This window comes from Schistocerca serialis, chromosome 9, assembly GCF_023864345.2.
Source record: "Schistocerca serialis cubense isolate TAMUIC-IGC-003099 chromosome 9, iqSchSeri2.2, whole genome shotgun sequence".
In the NCBI taxonomy this organism is placed as follows: Eukaryota; Metazoa; Arthropoda; class Insecta; order Orthoptera; family Acrididae; genus Schistocerca; species Schistocerca serialis.
In genome coordinates, this window is record NC_064646.1 from 379180759 (window position 1) to 379200549 (window position 19791).

Here is a 19791-nt window from a genome sequence, read left to right on the forward strand (position 1 = left end):
GATCCCTATAAACTATAGTCAGCCATTTGCCCTCTCTGCAGCTACATTGCTTACTCATTTCATGTCATTTTGCAGTGTCACTGCTGAACAAAGAACCACTAATAGTTCATATGTGATACAAAATCAGGGTATTCACAGAAAATCTGTAATTGCTTGAGAGGCAAACAAGCAATGAAAAGCTAATATTCTTTCATTGTTTGACATGTTAAAACTTGTTTGAAGGTAGCAAGCTAATCTAAAGTAGCTTAATGTCATTCACATTGTAAGCCCATCAGAGATGGCAAAGGACTTGGAAGATTAGTCGATTTGAAAGGCTAACATCATGAAAAGAGATTATAATATGAACATCAACAAAAGTGAAACTAGGATAATGTAATGTGATTTAATTAAATCAGTTGATGCTGAGGTAATTGTGATAGAAAACAAGACATTTTTGTATGGAACAAAAAAACTGAAATTATTGTAGAAACTGATAGAAAATGTTCTGAATGCTTATGCAATTGTGTCCTCTGTATTAGGTTGTTCTGGAAGATATAGAACCATCGCCCATTCTGCCTGACACTTTGAGCAAAGTGAGGAAACTGCAGAAACTGGACCGTGACATTCTTGACAAAGCTCTTAGGGCATTTGTATCATACATTCAAGCATATGCCAAACATGAGTGCAATGTTATCCTAAGGCTTCAAGGTATGCAGTAAGGCATTGACTACTTTTTAAAAAAAATTTTGTTGTTAACAATTAAAACATAAATGTCTTTTGTTGTAGATCTGGATTTCGGCTTGGTAGCAATGGGATTTTGTCTTCTTAAAATGCCAAAGATGCCTGAACTTAAAAACAGAAATATTGCAGGCTTTGAAGAAGAGAAAATAGACTTCAATTCAATTCCATACAGGTAAATTATAAACTTTTGGCCTCTAAGAAACTCATAACATATGATTCATTGTGGCAATGTGTACCTATTTCCAAACAGTAAATGGAAATTCCTGATTAGGGAGAGAGAATATGGATCTTGTGCTGTAAATATTGGGAGAAGTACAGGACATAAATAACTCCTTGCCATGATATTTCAGTACAGGGTCTGTATCCTCCTTCAGATCGATATTTATTGTATTCAGAGTTCTGCAAGTTGGCCTGCTTTTGAATGTACGAGGGTTATTCCAAAAGTAAGGTCCGATTCGCCGTAACTATTGAAATTTGGCGCCAATGACAAAACACGCATGCGCGCCGACTCCCGGCAAGCCTTGCGCGTCAAACGCCGCCATTCGCTTTGTTACTGTTGCTGAGTGTAGTTCACAGTGTCACTTTACAATGTTTAAGACAATTGATCAGCCCGCCGATTGTGAAGTAAGGGCAGTGATACGGTTTTTGTCTGCAAGAAACAATTCAGCGGCGGAAATCCATCGGCAGATTACTGAAGTGTACGGTCCTAACATAATGAGCGACAGTAAAGTGCGCAAGTGGGTGCGAGCTTTTAATGAAGGACGGGATAATGTGCACGATGAACCACGGTGTGGCCGACCATCAGTGATTTCAGATGATTTGGTCAATGCGGTTGACAAAAAAATTCGTGAAGATCGCCGATTCACTATTACAGACGTAGACATGCATTTTCCGAATGTGAGTAGAACAACTTTGTACAGAATTGTGTCTGAACATTTGAAGTTTCACAAATTGTGTGCCCGTTGGGTTCCCAGGCTGCTTACTGAGCCCCAACGAATGAAAAGAATGGCTTTTGGTCTTGATTTTTTGGAGCGATATCATAAGGAAGGTGACAGTCTTTTAGACAATGTTGTCACAGGGGATGAGACATGGGTTTCTCACATCACTCCAGAGTCTAAACGTCAGTCAATGCAATGGCGTCACACGTCATCGCCAGTCAAGGTCAAGGCATAGCAGACAATCTCAACACGTAAGGTTATGGCGACTGTGTTCTGGGATAGACGTGGAGTATTGTTAGTCGACTTTATGGAGAGAGGAACAACGATTAATAAAGCCGCCTACCGCGCTACCCTGACTAAACTTCGACGTGCAATCCAGAATAAGCGACGTGGTCTTTTGTCGTCTGGAATCTTGTTGTTGCATGACAATGCCAGACCCCACACTGCAAATGAAACGCAAGCTCTGATCAAGAAATTTGGATGGGAACAGATGGACCATCCTCCTTACAGTCCGGACCTGGCGCCAAGTGATTTCCACCTGTTCCGTTACTTAAGGGAGTTTCTCGGCGGCAAGCGCTTCGACACAGATGATGAAGTGAAAGAAGCAGTTAAGGACTGGTTATCGTCACAGGCGGCCGATTTCTATAACATGGGCATTCAAAAGCTTGTTGAACGATGTGACAAATGTTTAAATAAGTATGGAAGTTATGTAGAAAAATAGATAAAGATGTAAGGAATGTAAATAAAACAATTGTTTTGAAAAAACATTTTAGTTTTGATTTTTTTTTTTATAACCGGACGTTACTTTTGGAATAACCCTCGTATCTTCCAGACTGTGGCTACATAGTTAGGTTGTTAAACGTCTAAGTAAATTATACAGTTACATAGGGGCATTGGAACAGTAATGTTTGAACCAATAAATAGATAACAGTGTTTATCTAATGAGGTAGTCGAACAACTAATTTTCTTTAAAATGACCTGTTGTTTTATGTGCATTTAATAACCTTTTAAAATATTTTTATAGTGTTACAACTTTTAATGCTTGTGTCCCATTTTCAAAAATAGATAAAGTTTTATAAGTGCATTATGTGCCAGGTTTGCCACACCATGCATTTACAGCCTCATGTTGTGATATGTTATGTAGACAGCAGAGGTAAAATTGTGTTCTCCTTGCAGTGTTGGCCTTGTTTAACTGATTTCTTAGCTGTTACTTGAAAGCTTAGCTTCTAACATTTGCAAGTGACATATCAATATATAGGGTGATTATAATTAAACTTTCAAAACACTGTAGAAATAACACCACTGATCAGAATGATGTCAAATTGCAATGGAATATTATCGGAGAAGGGGAAAAACATATGGAAGATTTCAGTACTGTGAAAACTGATCAATAGATGGCACTGTATGTGTCAGCATACATAAATGAAAACACCTGTCATGCACACAACCCATTGAAGTTGGTATAAACACGCTGGGTACACGGTTTTTCCTCCTTTCACGTCTGCGATGTTTGCCATAACTGTCTCAATGCAGGATCACACTCTGCTTGTAAAGCTTTATTACAAGAATTATAACTGTGCACACATCACTCTGCAGAAGTTCCGCACACTTCAGTTTGGAAAAAGGCATTGGTCCAATGACTGCCGTGGGTCTGGAGAAAATGATTCAGAAATTCGAAAATACGGGTTTTTTGGTGTGCAACCTGTTAGAGGGAGGAAACAAATTGATTTGACGTCAGTGGAAGCAGTGGCTGCAGCAGTGCAGGAAGAGACAAGTGGTGGTGTGCAAACATGTAGTGCACAGAGAATTGCCCAAACAGTGGACATATGCGTGAGCACAGTGCATAAAATACCACAAAACATCCTTCTTTGCTATCCATTCAAAATTACCCATGTGCATGAGTTGCTTCCTGTTAACTTGCCAGCCCGAGAGGCCTTTGCTTTAGAATTTCTTGCTCGCAAGGAAGTGGACAGTGATTGGCTATGAAAGATTTTGTGGACACATGAAGCCCACTTCCATCTGACAGGATATGTCAGTACACAGAAATGTCAAATCTGGGCAACAGAAAATCCACATGTAAGTCAAACAGTACCACTTCATTTTGGAAAGGTCACTGTGCGATGCGGGTTTACAGCATCACTTATCATAGGGCCATATCTTTTCAAAGAAACAGGTGCTTCCAGTCCTGGTACCTGTACCATCACTGGTAAGTGCTATGGGTGTCTTTTGCGCAACCATGTCATTCCAGATCTCCAGTAGTGTGGATGGGATCATTTTGATGCAAGATGTCACATCCCCGCATATTGCAAATATAGTTAACCAGCTGCTAAAGTGCCATTTCAGAAATGCTAGGATTATCAGCCACCATTTCCCTACAGCGTGGCCATCCCAGTCACCTGATCTTAATCCTTGTGACTTATGGCTGTGGGGCTATCTGAAAAATGTTGTGTTCAGTGTTCTGATTGTGCAGACTTAGCTGCATTGGAGGCACGCATTGTCCAACACATTCTGAACGTGACCCTGGAAACACTTCAGTCAGTTGTGGAATATGCCGTTTCTCGATTTCAACTTGTTGCAGAAAATGATGGACAGCATACTGAACATGTTTAGTGCCAGTCACAGAGAAATTAATAATTCAATTTGATTTTGATTGATGCTTTTTTTGTGGTTTTTGGCCTCAGGACAATTAAAAACCAATTTTTCCCATCTGATGTGATATGACATTGCCATGGTGGATGGGCTTAGTAACTAACAGTTATCACACCTTTACACCCATACACACTGAGTAGTACAGTTTGTTTAATGTCAGACATACACCTTTGGCATTGTTGTATGATTCATTTGTCATTTGTAATTGACCACTATTAAAATATGATGCTTACAGAACCATCTATTGCTACATCTTGGGACTATTTATTTTTCTTCTGCCATACATTTTCGCACTTCTCCAGTAGTATTCCATTTCAATTTGACGTCATTCTGACCGGTGGTGTTATTTCTACAGTGGTTTGAAAGTTTAACTTCAATTATAATCAATCAATAAATAAAGCCTCGCATACTTCTTTTTACAGCTGTTAATATACCGGCTGGTTATAATTAAACCTTCCCTATTTATCACATTATAACATGGAAACTAAATACCGTATGAGTATCAAACTTGGTAGCATTAATATCCAGATTATGGGATGCATGATTTTCACACATCACAGCACCACCATCCATTTCCAACTATGGTTAGTAGATGCAGTGATCAGTCATCATGATTCGTAGCCTCACACACCTGACCAGTCACAGTGCACTTGTTCATGTGTCAAAATGAACTTGGACAAAAGGAGCAGAGCAGTATTGGTGAAGCTATATTATCAAAACAACAATAATACTGCAGCTGTGGTTCAAGAACTGCCGGCTGAAAGGATTATGGAAGGGTCCTCTTTCTCCACCTGCCATGCAGAGCATGATAAAGAAGTTCAAATCAACTGGAGAATTACACCTGGAAGAGGCCAGTGACTGGTTGCACCACAGGTGGTTGATAAGTTATGGCAGACAATGCTACATGCAATTCCCAATCATCAGGCAATGCATGTGCTATGTTATCACAGATGAACTTCCCGTGGTCCACTGTATGGAAGCTGCTTTGAACCATTCTCAAAAGTTATCTGCACAAGATCCATATATACAGCAACTTGCACCACAGGATGCACCACGAATTGTCGACTTCACTCTCCACTTTTCCGATAGGATTGGAGCTGACGAAGGCTGATCCTGGACCATCCTATAGAGAGATGAAGCCGAGGTAAACACACAGAACTGGTAAGTGTGCGTTAAGTTCCTCTGTATGGTGAACACATCACCGTATGGTGTGGCTTCATGGCAACATTCATCATTGTCCCATTCTTTTTTGAACAGGTTGGTGCTCTAGGACCAAAGACATGCAGTGTGACTGGCCAGCATTACTGCAATATGCTACTCCAGCATGTCACACCTGCCCTATAGGAGAGAGGTGCATTGAACTCCACAGTTTTCATGCAAAATGGGGCCAAGTGCATATCACTCGTGAAGTTCACTTGCTTCTCCGAAACACATTTGGAAATGATGAAATTATCAGCTGATCGTTTCCAAATGCTTGACCAGTGTGATCACCTGACCTCTCTATCTGTGATTTCTGGTTGTGGGGCTACCTGAAGGACAGCGTTTACCAGGGGAACATTCACACATGTGCTGATCTGAAGCACAGTGTATCAAGAGAGGTAGACATCCTACTTACAGACATGCTTCGTTCTGCCATGCATAATGCAATCCTGCACTTTCAGACCCTTCCGAACACTGAGGGGCGCCATATTGAGCCCCTTTGTAGCAGTAATGGTACCGGTATGTAATGGTAAGATGTACCGTAGCAGCATATTAAAAGTGTTTCAGTTAAATTGATTCTGCATTATTTCTCTTTCCCTTGCCTTGGCATTAATGCTACCAAGTTTGGTCCTCATACAGTAATTGCTTTCCATGTCATAATGCATTAAATAGGGAAAGTTTAATTATAACCATCTGGTATACAGCAAAACATCCTTTTAAGTGCTTCAAATTTGATGTTTCTTCTACGTGTGTGTGAATTTTGAACAATTCCAACAGATGGCAGAGCCAAAGTGAACCATTAAAATAAGAGTCTTCACAGGACCTTCATTACAAGCAATGTACTGTACTTAAATTCTTGGTTGTGGGGAAAGAAACCTTGGTGAACATCCATAAACATCTTTGTATTTTGTATGAGAATGATATAGTTAATAAGAGTAAGTTGGGTGATGGTTAGCTCATGCTCCACATGTCAGTGGCGGCCTCAACCAACGTCCTGATCTGGAAAGTCAGGTTGTACTCGGTAGCATGCCATATATCCAACTACTAAACATCATGATGGTACAAGGAAAAAAATCTCATTACCCCAGGCCCCAGTCAATAGACTGGGACCATTGTGAGCATTGATTTGCGGGGACTCCGGGAGATTCTCAAACTCCCTTCTCAAACTCAAACACTACATCAGCACACTCAACGTGAACACACTGATGAAGACAGGAAAGATGAAACAACTCACAGACACTCTCGAAAAATTTCAAATCAAAATATGTGCATTGCAATAAACACAGTTCACAGACGAAGACCATTTCAACATGGTGAACTTCAGAATATACAAAGGAAAACCAATGAGACAACTGAAAAATCTATGGCTTTTTGGCACAAGATTTGCAGTACACTGGTCCATCACAGACAGCACAATCGACTTTTCGTCACCAAATGAAAGTATTTCAAAGTATTTGAGTTCATTTCCTGATACTGCCAGGATTTTTGTCTGGTGGGAGGAACGGAATAGTGTGTGCTCAGTCTTGTGAAACCATTTTAGAAGCTACCTGAATGCGGAGTAGTGGCTTCAAATCTGAAAAGCTGACAGTTGCAAGCAGTCATGTGCTGATTCCTTGCTGCCCCAATACTACATACAAATGACTTCATGTGACAGAGGATGACTTGGTGGACAGTCAGCTTTGCATGTTCCACAGATATACTTTTAGAATTAGCATGTCTAATATACTATAAGTATTTTTAGATTTGTTTGAGGTAACAACATATCGCCCACAGTCAACGATAATTTGGTGGGACAATTTTGACAAGAAAACTGATGTAACTTTCATTTTATGATTTATCTTTCATTCTATATTTCAGAGATCCAGTGAGAGAGGAAGCTCGCCAGAAAAAGTTGGAACAGTACAAAGAAACTGGTGTCTGGCCAGGGTCAAAGAACTTTAAAAGAAAACACAAGCAAACTGAAGCCTGGTCACTCACTAAACAGCTAAAGGCTGAAAGAAAGGAGAAAAGGAGTAAGCGAGCTGAAAAACGAAAGCTGAAACAACAAGAAGGTAAAGTTAAAACAAAAAAGAAAAGAAAAACTTTAAGTTCGGAGGAGATGGAGGAACTTGCCAGAGATGTGGCTCTTCTTAAAAAGCTTCGGAAAAAGAAGGTAAATGTGCAGTGAATTATGCCTACATATTTACAATTTAAGGTAACTGTAACATATGATATTGATTCTTTGTTTTCCTGCAGATAACAGAGGAAGAATTTGAAGAGGAATTCATGAATGATGACTGTGAGTAATTAATTCTTAAGGAAGACAGTGTAAATATGTATTTATTGTACATACTTTTAATAAAGATGTATTTTACATTGGACTGGTTCATGGCATTTTCACTCCATCCTGAGATTCTGCTCTGTCTCTATTGATTTGTTGTCAACAGGACCTGAAGTGGTAATATATGTTGTCTTTTTATATTTATCTGTTCCTGAATTCTTTCCCCAGTTTATTTCTTCTTTCCCTTTCTTATTCAGTTGTTCTTTATTGTGTCATCTATGCTTCTACTTTGAGTATTCTTTTTTGACTTGACATCTGCCATCTCTTACACTTCAGAAGACATAAATGCTCAGATTATGTGTGTTGCTAACCTTTTATAAGTGATTTCTCTTTTGTCCCTTGACCCAGTGGCCTGTATATCTTCCTTGATTAATCCCTGATTTTCGTAATTTCTTCCAACCTTTGTCAGATGACCAAATTCCTATCTCCAGAAGTTTTTGTACTTCTTTATGCGGCCATATTCGCTACCAGTTGGTAAGTACAACTTATTTTATCTTCATTTCTAGACAAGTTCTATTACATATACTGATATACTCAATACACTGTTTCTCATATTCGAGCATAATTGGTTCAAGTGCACTTTGGAAATCATTATTTTATTCATTGTGTTTATAGAAACGTCATATTCAGCAGCATAAAATATTGCTGTACTGCATTTTCTGTGTGCTCTAAAGACTATGTCACTGTAGCTGGTGGTAATTTGAACACCCAACAAATTAATATATCAACAGAAGGGAAACAACAAATCAATTAAGTGTGTGTGTGTGTGTGTGTGTGTGTGTGTGTGTGTGTAGACATAACTGTTTGGTTTACCACATGTTTGTGATTAATTACTTCATATTATTTTGTTATTCACTGCCATCACCACTTAGGTTCAGGGGGTGTTTATTTCAAATTCTGGAGAGTGTAATCTTGCACTAGTGTTATTGTGAGACTTTGCTGTGACATGAGCCAACATTTAATAATGGATATTTATAGAATAATATAATTTACGTGGTTCTCCAGTCTTAGGGTAACCAGCCATACAGAAAAGAAACTGACTAATATTTTGTGAAAGACAAAAACCCATGGGAAAATATATTTTTGCACCTTGTTGGAATAAAATTGCTTTGTTTGAACATCACAGTTTTTATACAGATAGAAATGTGTGATTTCCATTTCTTTCTTACTGCTGCTCCTGGCATCAGCTATAAAATTTGTCAGCAGATTTCCAGAGCTCAGGTGTTACTTGTAGCATGCTGTGATGTGATGAAATTCACCAGCAAAAGGAATATTTGTAAATTTGCAGCTATAAGAAAGGACAGAAGAATAGAATATGTGTCACCCATCAGGGAAAATTTCCTTTACGCTATAGTAAACTGTAGAGGGGTAAAAATGAGAGGAACTCAGAGAGTAGGATGTATATTATGTGTAATTGATGCTGTTGGGTGTAGATACTTTTCTGAAACAAAGGTATAGATACACAAGCAAAATGTAGGGTGATTCGCATTACACCAGTCAGAAGATTGATGGCAAATGAGGTGGGACAGATGTCAACTGTTTGAAGGTTTTTGGCGTGACATTCTTGGGTAATATGCTTCTTTGTTTTCGTGACACATCAGGTGTGGCTGTATACCCAAGGTTGACATCCTCCCGTCATCGTCAGGAGTTAATTGTTCTAGTAGTAGGCTGCGTGGTGACATCGAATGGTTGTGGAATTTCTGTATGCTACCAAATATTACGCCAGTGTCTGTGATGGAAGTACATTAGTATCGAAGCTGATTCCATTAGATATCAGCTAATGCAGTTTATTTCATTATAGACCTTCAGCATCAAATATCAGTTTCCATACACAGCTGAGGGTAATAGCTGCTGCCCTGATTAAAGTTGTTACATATTCTGATCTAAGCAGCTTCTTTATTGACAGTATCACAGTAGTTAGATGCAGAAGGCAAGATTTTCATATCATCAAGCATAATCATATGTTCCAAACAATGGAAAGTCCAGGCTGGAACATCAACAATAATGGAACGGATAGATTGCTACTCACCATAAAGATGACATATAGAGTTGCAGATAGGCACAATGAAAATACTGTTACACATTAAGCTTTCAACCAAAGCCTTCATCAGAAAGGGAAAAAAAACACACACATGCAGACTAACAAGCACATACATGACTTCTGTCTCTGGCTGCTCATGTGTTTGTTTGCAGTAGCAGATTTTTCAAAATTACAGTATTTAATGTTGCATCGGTGCTCTGTCCAGTGTTCTGACATTGTACAAATAGATTGATTGACATAATTGCTACCACTTTCACAAGAAGATTCCAGGCACACTATAGACCGTATTTTACTGACCACATAAGCTTTTTAATTTTCAGGGATGGCAGGAAAGTGAATTGAATCATTATCTGCCCAGGATCTGTCTATTTTATTTGACACAGCTCTGAAGAAATGATGGGACGCTACAGGATGATTATGTTGTGATGACTGAGAATCTCCTTGTTTCCTTTTTTTTTTTTTTTTTTTTTAGAAATAACTGTTCTTATTGAACACCTTTATCAGATAGGTATCTGATCTCTGAATCTTGGTGGTTCTACTTAGACACAGTTTTAACTCTGTATATCAGCATATCTAAATCTGCTTTCTTTTGGTTGGTCACACAGCATGAATTGGCTTGCAGTCAACAAAGGGGCATTTTTAGGATTTCCTTTCATATTAAAGCTTATCATATAGAAAATGTGTGTTCTTCCAGAAGTGAAGAACTATACTTTCAGTGCAGCAGTGAAATCTCTTTTGACTTCATCATCAATAAGACATTAAAATGTAGCTACTAAAAAATTTTGCAATAGAAGAGACCACTTTTATTGTAACTGTGTCCAAGAGTGTACTCAGAATCTGAGCTTTGATGGGGAGTCGAGGATGGGGCTGACAGACACCTCATAATATCAGTTTTGTGGATGAAGGGAGAGGTGTAGCACATGAAAAACAATGTCTTATAAAACTTCTGAAACATGTTAATGCTATCACTTTATAATAACTACTGAAAATGTTCTTAACTAAAAGAATATTTCATGTGAGGTTTGTACTTATAATTTTGCTGTCAGTTACAGGGCTGTTTTAAGGCCCAAACGATACAAATGGCCATTTGGGATAGCAAGCTGAGAGGGGTACCAGAAGTCTCCAAGTGCTGATATTGTATTCAGAGTGAAAAATAATTAGTAGCAAAAACTGACAGATGAAAGTATATGATAATACTCGTAGGAACATAAATGTTCCAGTGAACATGAGTCCACAAATGAGCTGTGCATGAGACGACTGTGAATGTGTGATTGTGAGATGCTGCTGCCTTCAGTATTAAAAATTTTTCTAGTTAGTACAAATTTATCTAAAATGAAAAGTTCTGATTAAATCCCCATCTAATCGGGCTAAAATTTCACCCAAGGCCTACGTCGACAAGAAATAAAATACTGTTTCAGCATGTTGTGTGTTACAAATTACTGTTAACTCTTAGCTGTACACTGGACTCACATTCGGGAGGAAGATGGTTCAATCCCACGTCCGGCCGTCCTGATTTAGGTTTTTCGTGATTTCCCTAAATCGCTCCAGGCAAATGCCGGGATGGTTCCTTTGAAAGGGCACGGCTGAGTTCCTTCCCTCACCCGATGAGACCGATGACCTCGCTGTTTGGTCTCTTCCCCCAAAACAACCCCAACTCTTACCTGTTAAAGGAAATTTTCCACATGCCATTGCCACATTTGGAAGAAATACTGCTCTCGTCTGTGCAATAAATTACACATTTTTTCAAACACATGTGCCCAAATCAGAAAGATCCAAAGCATTGAGCTTTGAAAGCCAAGATCCATGCTGTGTTTGATCTGTCCACCTTGGACTATACTGTTGCATTAGATGTCATCTTATATCAGCAAAAAAATGTGCCTTTCTCCCATTGTGTGTGTACCACATTCATCAACATTGCACAAAGTAATGTAGGCTGTACGTGAAATTTGACTTAATAGGAAAGTTTTCATTTCAGCTAAATTTGTACTAACTATGAGAATATTTCATGTTGCAGTCATTAGCCACCCATAATCTCAAATTTGTAACTTGTAGGTGATGTGTTTGCAGATCGGTGTGTACTGCAGCATTCTGTTTCCATTATCACGTATTTTCATGATGATAGTTTTGGTTGTTATTTGTGATCAACCCTGCATATAAAATTACAGTCCGCAGCTCATGGTCGTGCGGTAGCGTTCTCGCTTCCCGTGCGGGGTCAGGGATTTTGTCTGCCTCATGATGACTGGGTGTTGTGTGATGTCCTTAGGTTGGTTAGGTTTAAGTAGTTCTAAGTTCTAGGGGACTGATGACCATAGATGTTAAGTCCCATAGTGCCCAGAGCCACTTTATAAAATTACAGTTTTTCTCACTAACAGCTTTCAATGATCCCAGGAATTACCTTAAAGAGATATGAATTTGTTCTTCTGTTATATTTAGCACTGGAATAAGATTTTAAAATGTATTTGTTTGGGAGAGAAATGTTTGTGTATTGCTTATTTCAAGAGAAAAAACAACCGACTTCCTCACACACTAGGAGATTTATTTATAAAATTCTTGTCAAGACCACAAGGAAAGGTGATTATGTAAAATCCGAGGGAGGAAGTAAACCGTATGTCAGTTGGGGGAGGAGGGCTGTTGTCGAACCAGCCTTGATCAGACAGGTATCTTTCAAATAGGGCCTACATATTTTCATATTTCTATTACATTTTGATATTGGTTGATGAGAAAGAGAAAACACTGTTAATTGAAGATACAATGCTCCTTGCTCCTGGAACCTTTAAGAATCAAGACCCACCTTGCATTTTCAGTTGCAGAAAGAATAGTAGTGAATGGTGAACTAGTTTTTTGACATTTCATGACAAATGCTTTTGGGGTACATACTCTCAGCCATTATCCATGTACTTGTTGTCTTCATTCTGACAATAAATTAGTACGTCTGTGTGGTAGAGCACAGTGTGAATTTGGTTCGCTATGATAATTTTTGCAACGGCGAGGGAAAGGGGGGTGGGTGGGGGAGGGGGGGGGGGGCAGAAGATATCTCCCATGCCTTTTGCTCAGTACACCCATCCTTAGTTCACAACCTCTGGTAAATGAAGCCTTTTTGGGAAATTTGCAGAGTGCTTTCAGTATTCAGTGATATAAACGAGTGACTCTTCACATGCCATACTATTTTAAGTTAGTTTTTTAAAACTGTCTCGTGGAATCTACAGCATTCATAACGGCTGTATAACAGACAGTGAATGTTTTTAAATGGCTTGGCTATTATGTGATTGCAGTGAAGTGTTTCCCCATTCAATCTCGATTGTATTAAATGTAAGGGCGTTTATTCAGTAATTTTGATGTTGGGAAGACGTTGGAATAGAGCTTTCGTTGTACGGAGATGCTCTCTCGAGTAAACGACTTTCGTTTATCTTATCGTAACGATGTAAATATTCGTAAATGATGGTCTTGGCTTACGGCAAATAGCGTCACCCAAGGAAAGCTACGAGATACATGTTCACGAGCTATACAAGAGATTACAGCGAGTCTTAACAGTTAAAGCCACGTGGCCCAACGGACCAATCACAGCAGGCCGCGTAAACTAATTCCGCTGTCGGCAAGAAGAGCGTTTGGAATAGATAAGCCATACTGCCTTCCTTTTCTACTCAACTTTGGGTCACGGTGTATGTGCGGTTGTGTTTGTTGCCGATGTAGTTCGAGTAACAGACAAAGAAAACGTCCATATGTTTCTTATAATAGTATAGTATAGTTTTTTATAATAGTATCGCTATTTCATGGGAAGAGTCGCTGGTTTTTATCGCTGAATACTGGAAGCGCGCTACAGACTTGTTCGTAGCGTCATATGCTTCAAAAAGATCGCACATTTTCATAGTGATTGAGTAAGCGGTAGAGGAGCTGCGCTGTTACAATTCGAGACTGCACATTTACGCCAAACAGTGCTGTACTATACATAGGTATTGTACAAGGAACACCGTCGGAAGACTCGCGATTATTGCGAAAGACTTTCTTTTATGGCAGGCATTAAACTGCACACCGGCAACAGGAACAACGTCGTCACAGCTTTCCTTTCTTTCAAATGCGACGAAAATGCTTCACTGCCATTAGTCTTGATCTCGAGATTCACAATTTGTGGAAACAACAAATTATTAAACATTTCTCCATTATAAATATTAAAAATGGCGATGGCAAAGTTACCTCAGGAATGAGGCAACTATGTTAACGAGGTTAAAATAAAAAAAATTCAAGAGAGAAATTACTTACTCTATAAAAACTTTTTATTTAAAAGATGTGTACATACAAACATGCAAAACATTAAAATATACTACTTTAAATTCACACACTTCAAACTTAAAAGAAAATCCTATTTCACAGTAAGAAGGATCAATTATACTTATAACGTCTGGCACGTTGAGTAATCTTCACCAGATATGCTGGAGAAATAAAACTTATGTCAGTTGTTCACTATATGAAATCTCGAAGTCTCCGCTTCCACAGACACGACAAGGACTTGTTTTGAGGCTCTCTTCTTCATCATTAGTCAGAGGGGTTATTTGGCCGCCTAGTGTCTTTTTAATGGAGGCAAAATGCTTTATTTTCAACGATTCTAAGCGGAATAACATGCCTTTCAGTTTCTTTTACACTGACCACTGCAGAGAAAGGAAGTTTCAAGCTAGCATTGTCTTAAGTTTGATGCTCGCGGCCAGCTAGCTTGACTGTAATTTGTCTTGGCACTTTAACAATAACCATGGAAAACGAAACGAATCAGGCACAATCTGGAAAAAAGTTCTGAAGACTTGAAAAGATTTACGAACTTCTAGGTTGAGGAAGTTGTCTCGTTCCTGGTGCAAACCGAACGAGGCGGTGCAGTGTTTAGCACAATGGATTCGCATTCGAGAGGACGACTATTCAAACTCGCTTCCGACCCTCCTGATTTAGGTTTTGTGTGAGCTGCCTATATTGCTCCAGGCAGATGCCGGGACGGTTCCTTTGAAAGAGCACGGTCGATTTCCTTCCCCATCCTAGAAGGAATCCGAACTTGTGCATCTTCTCTAATGACTTCGATGTCGGCAGTAGGCTGAACCCTAGTCTTCCTTCTTTTCTTCTTCTTCTTCTTCGTGGTGCAATTGCCAGTTAATTTTATTAAACGTAAATGCTGCATAATACTTACACTACAGATTAATTCTGAAAGGCAGTTGTATGGTCTGTAAAACAAAACCGGTAGTTTTTATTCAAATGTAAATGATTAAGGCGAGGGGTTTTCGTAGCCAACCAGAAAATCGTCGCCAACACAAAAGCAAAAAGACCTGTAAACAATTGACAAAGCAGAAAACGCATCCTCTTTATTTCATTATTAGAAATTGTGCAATGCCTTTATATTGGCTCCATTGAAGTCTAACTTTGTGTTCGGAAAAGTAACAATTGCACTTATATATTTTGTTATCCATCGTTAAGAAAAACCCGGACTTTTCGTGTATTTCTCCGAAATCCGAATCGCGTTGTTAGCAATATTCACCGAATTAATGACTCTCACTTTCTTTTTACAATTTCTGAATCAACAGGTATCGAAGAAACCACATTCCTTATTCACACCGTTTGGGCTTTGTAATACGGTTCTTTCGATAGTTACCATCCTCAATTGTCATCCATCCTTGTACATGGAACATTGGTTGACAGAGAAGGAAGTATACTGTAACGTGGTGGAATGTCTTGTGAAGTCCTCGGTGGCCCTCCTGGGTATTGCAGCTACAGTATCGCCTAAAATGTGGTGCTTTAGAATCTAGCTCTCCCCCAATGCCTGCATACCACGATCCGCTGTATCTCTGTATAGCGCACAAGCCCACTAAACGTGTGTTCAGCAGCGCCCCAAAGCCACAACTATGTTCTGCTTTTATACGCAAACGCGTTAAGACATTGGCCATGACCAGTCAGTTAGTAGAGTGAAGGAATTTCACCCTTACTTGTTGTTGATATTTGGGAGAATTTCGTGCGTTGTTCTGCCTCTGCTGGAAGTCCCATTCATTTTGCCATGATTTTAAAATGCGATGCTGTCTTTCTGTTGCGTATTTACTTCAGTTCTAAGTATCCTACGTACTCATAATAGCAAATTTTATGCATTCATTTAACCGGATTACTGCTACTGGCTCTGCTAACGATATCTGAATACCCAGGATTGATTTTTCTTTTTGGCTCTCCTCGACCGGACCCTGCTTTCACTGTTTCTTCAACTTTACATTTCCCTATGTGATGTTTCAGACTGTTAAGGCTGGAAGTGTGAGCCGTAACTGTTGATTTTGTAGGCAAGCACGGTTTGTAATCGTAAAGTATTTGTTCGCCCGATCTGGATACAAATTCAACGTAATCACTTAAATGTGGCCACGGGTTTTCATCAGTTGCAGAGTTAAAATCTGATTCCATGATGTTGTTTCCACAGGTAATGTACTAACAAAAAGTAGTACTAAACGGGAACTCAATAAACAACAATTTACAGCGAACATCCAGTTATTCTTGCTCGCACGCGGGCGGCATGGCGTATTTTTAGTGATAAATACCAGGAACCTAATTAACGATTAACGGATTAAAAGGAGGTTAACGGAAGTTAGAGAGAAACCTTTAAAGTTTTTTAAATTAATTGTTAATCCGTTACAAGAGACTTCGTTAACTAACGGATTAACGATCTCGTGGCCAGCTATGTTTATCTGCCTCCTTTCTATACAGGGTGTTACAAAAAGGTACGGCCAAACTTTCAGGAAACATTCCTCACACACAAAGAAAGAAAATATGTTACGTGGACATGTGTCCGGAACGCTTACTTTCCATGTTAGAGCTCATTTTATTACTTCTCTTCAAATCACATTAATCACGGAGCGTAAACACACAGCAACAGAACGTACCAGCGTGACTTCAACACTTTGTTACAGGAAATGTTCAAAATGTCCTCCGTTAGCGAGGATACATGCATCCACCCTCCGTCGCATGGAATCCCTGATACGCTGATGCAGCCCTGTAGAATGGCGTGTTGTATCACAGCCGTCCACAATATGTGCATGAAGAGTCTCTACATTTGGTACCGGGGTTGCGTAGACAAGAGCTTTCAAATGCCCCCATAAATGAAAGTCAAGAGGGTTGAGGTCAGGAGAGCGTGGAGGCCATGGAATTGGTCCGCCTCTACCAATCCATCGGTCACCGAATCTGTTGAGAAGCGTACGAACACTTCGACTGAAATGCTCAAGAGCTCCATCGTGCATGAACCACATATTGTGTCGTACTTGTAAAGGCACGTGTTCTAGCAGCACAGGTAGAGTATCCCGTATGAAATCATGATAATGTGCTCCACTGAGCGTAGGTGGAAGAACATGGGCCCCAATCAAGACATCACCAACAATGACTGCCCAAAGGTTCACAGAAAATCTGTGTTGATGATGTGATTGCACAATTGCGTGCGGATTCTGATCAGCCCACACATGTTGATTGTGAAAATTTACAATTTGATCACGTTGGAATGAAGCTTCATCCGTAAAGAGAACATTTGCACTGAAATGAGGATTGACACATTGTTGGATGAACCATTCGCAGAAGTGTACCAGTGGAGGCCAATCAGCTGCTGATAGTGCCTGCACACGCTGTACATGGTACGGAAGCAACTGGTTCTCCCGTAGCACTCTCCATACAGTGACGTGGACAACGTTACCTTGTACAGCAGCAACTTCTGTGACGCTGACATTAGGGTTATCGTCAACTGCACGAAGAACTGCTTCGTCCATTGCAGGTGTCCTCGTCGTTCTAGGTCTTCCCCAGTCGCGAGTCATGGGCTGGAATGTTCCGTGCTCCCTAAGACGCCGATCAATTGCTTCGACCGTCTTCCTGTCGGGACACCTTCGTTCTGGAAATCTGTCTCGATACAAACGTACCGCGCCACGGCTATTACCCCGTGCTAATCCATACATCAAATGGGCATCTGCCAACTCCGCATTTGTAAATATTGCACTGACTGCAAAACCACGTTCATGATGAACACTAACCTGTTGGTGCTACGTACTGATGTGCTTGATGCTAGTACTGTAGAGAATGAGTCGCATGTCAACACAAGCACCGAAGTCAACATTACCTTCCTTTAATTGGACCAACTGGCGGTGAATCGAGGAAGTACAGTACATACTGACGAAACTAAAATGAGCTCTAACATGGAAATTAAGCGTTTCCGGACACATGTCCACATAACATCTTTTCTTTATTTGTGTGTGAGGTCGTTTCCTGAAAGTTTGGCCGTACCTTTTTGTAACACCCTGTATACAATGTGTTAAGCTAGTGCGGGCTCTAAATACTACACCGTTGAGCGCCCGTAACACCATATCCATCCTTAAGCTACTGAACAGCTGATGATGCCAGAAGCAAAGAGGATATAAAATGTCGACGGTCAAGACGAAGAAAACCTTCTCCGATAAAGATAAATAAATTAAACTGTATTTAAATTTGAGTGTTAGGATGTCTTTTCTGAAAGTATTTGTTTGGTGTGCAGCCTCGTATGGAAGAGAAACGTGTGCGATAACAGTAGTCCTTCAGCGAAGAAGAGAACAGAGGCTTTTGACATATGGCGCTAAAGAAGAGAACAGAAATTAGGCAGATATGTAGAGTGGCTAATGAAGACTGAAAAAAGCTGTAAAGAAAGGAACCTTATGGCCCAATTAGGTTAAAAAAAAAAAAAGATTGGCCAGGTGCGAGTAGGACCCGCGCACTGAGGGTCTCGTGCAAATTTAACCACGTGTACAAACAGTTCATCCATTCCAGGAATCGTGGATTTCCATGGTTTTCGCCTTTTGTTGTCACGGACACCGGGAAGACGTACATTCCGGGGATTCCAATGTTTTCGAGAATGTTTTAATTTCAAGGTAGAAGTCTGGCTACAAATGATAAAAAGAAATGTTTTTCCTTGCATTATAATTACAAATTAACAATTTTCTGATTTTTTTTTTTCCCCTTTCTACTTATACTGTGAAACCTTTCTTGCTGCCAAATTACATGTTTCTACGTCAAGGGAAGTACCCTATAGGTTTTAATGAGAGAGTTTGCGAGTGTCAAAATACGTGACATAAATCGAATTGGAAGTTTAACATTTATACATCAACAAAGGACTATAGACCTCATTATGTGATACAAATTTCCATTCCTGAGGAAAAAGCAGCTTAACAGACGGACGGACAGACACACTGATAACAAATCAAAAATTTTTTGTGTAATATGCTTTCAATTAACAATTTTCGGTTTTTTTTCCTTTACTTATAGTGCGAAACCTTGCTTCTTGACAAATTTCGTGAGTGTAGGTCAATGCGAAGTACCCTATGGGTTCTAATGAGTGAGTCTGCGGGTACAAAATATGTGACATAAATGTCCGTATCTTTAGGTTGCATTGAGTTACATGTATTACATCACCAATTGACTACAGATATTAGCACGATATAAATTTAGACTTGATGCGATTACCCGTTCGTGAGAAAAAGAGTGACAATAAGTGATCCTAGAAGAAATCCGCTTTTACCGATTGAAGAACGAAACCCTTAAAAATGGATATGATGATGTTACTCATCCTGAGCCATCGAGAAATAGTTAATATGGTAGCGGAGAGAAGTGTAGGGGATAAAAATTGCAGATGGAGACCAGAAAGCAGGTGCAAGTGGATTTGTGAAAAGTTTTAAAGATTTGTGAATTGTCCGTCATTTTTCCCAAGATTTTAGGGAGATGGTTTTAATATGTTAACAGCGTGACTGGCTCACCCATATTTTTTGTAAGTGATCAACCAGTGCCGGCCGCTGTGGCCGAGCGGTTCTAGGCGCTTCAGTCTGGAACCGCGCGACTGCTACGGTCGCAGGTTCGAATCCTGCCTTGGGTATGGATGTGTGTGATGTCCTTAGGTTAGTTAGTAGTTCTAAGTT

General features: G+C 39.7%; 1 protein-coding gene across 1 annotated transcript in view; it reads left to right on the top strand.

Annotated features, from left to right (window-relative positions):
- The window catches only part of LOC126419205 (ATP-dependent RNA helicase DDX55), a 44931-nt gene extending 37058 nt beyond the window's left edge, over positions 1-7873 (top strand). The window contains exons 8-11 of the mRNA XM_050086341.1: positions 519-687; positions 766-892; positions 7365-7659; positions 7743-7873. Coding sequence (XP_049942298.1) covers positions 519-687; positions 766-892; positions 7365-7659; positions 7743-7793 — 642 coding nt within the window. The 3' untranslated portion in view covers positions 7794-7873. The remainder of the gene's footprint in view (positions 1-518; positions 688-765; positions 893-7364; positions 7660-7742) is intronic.
- The last annotated feature ends 11918 nt before the right edge of the window (positions 7874-19791 follow it).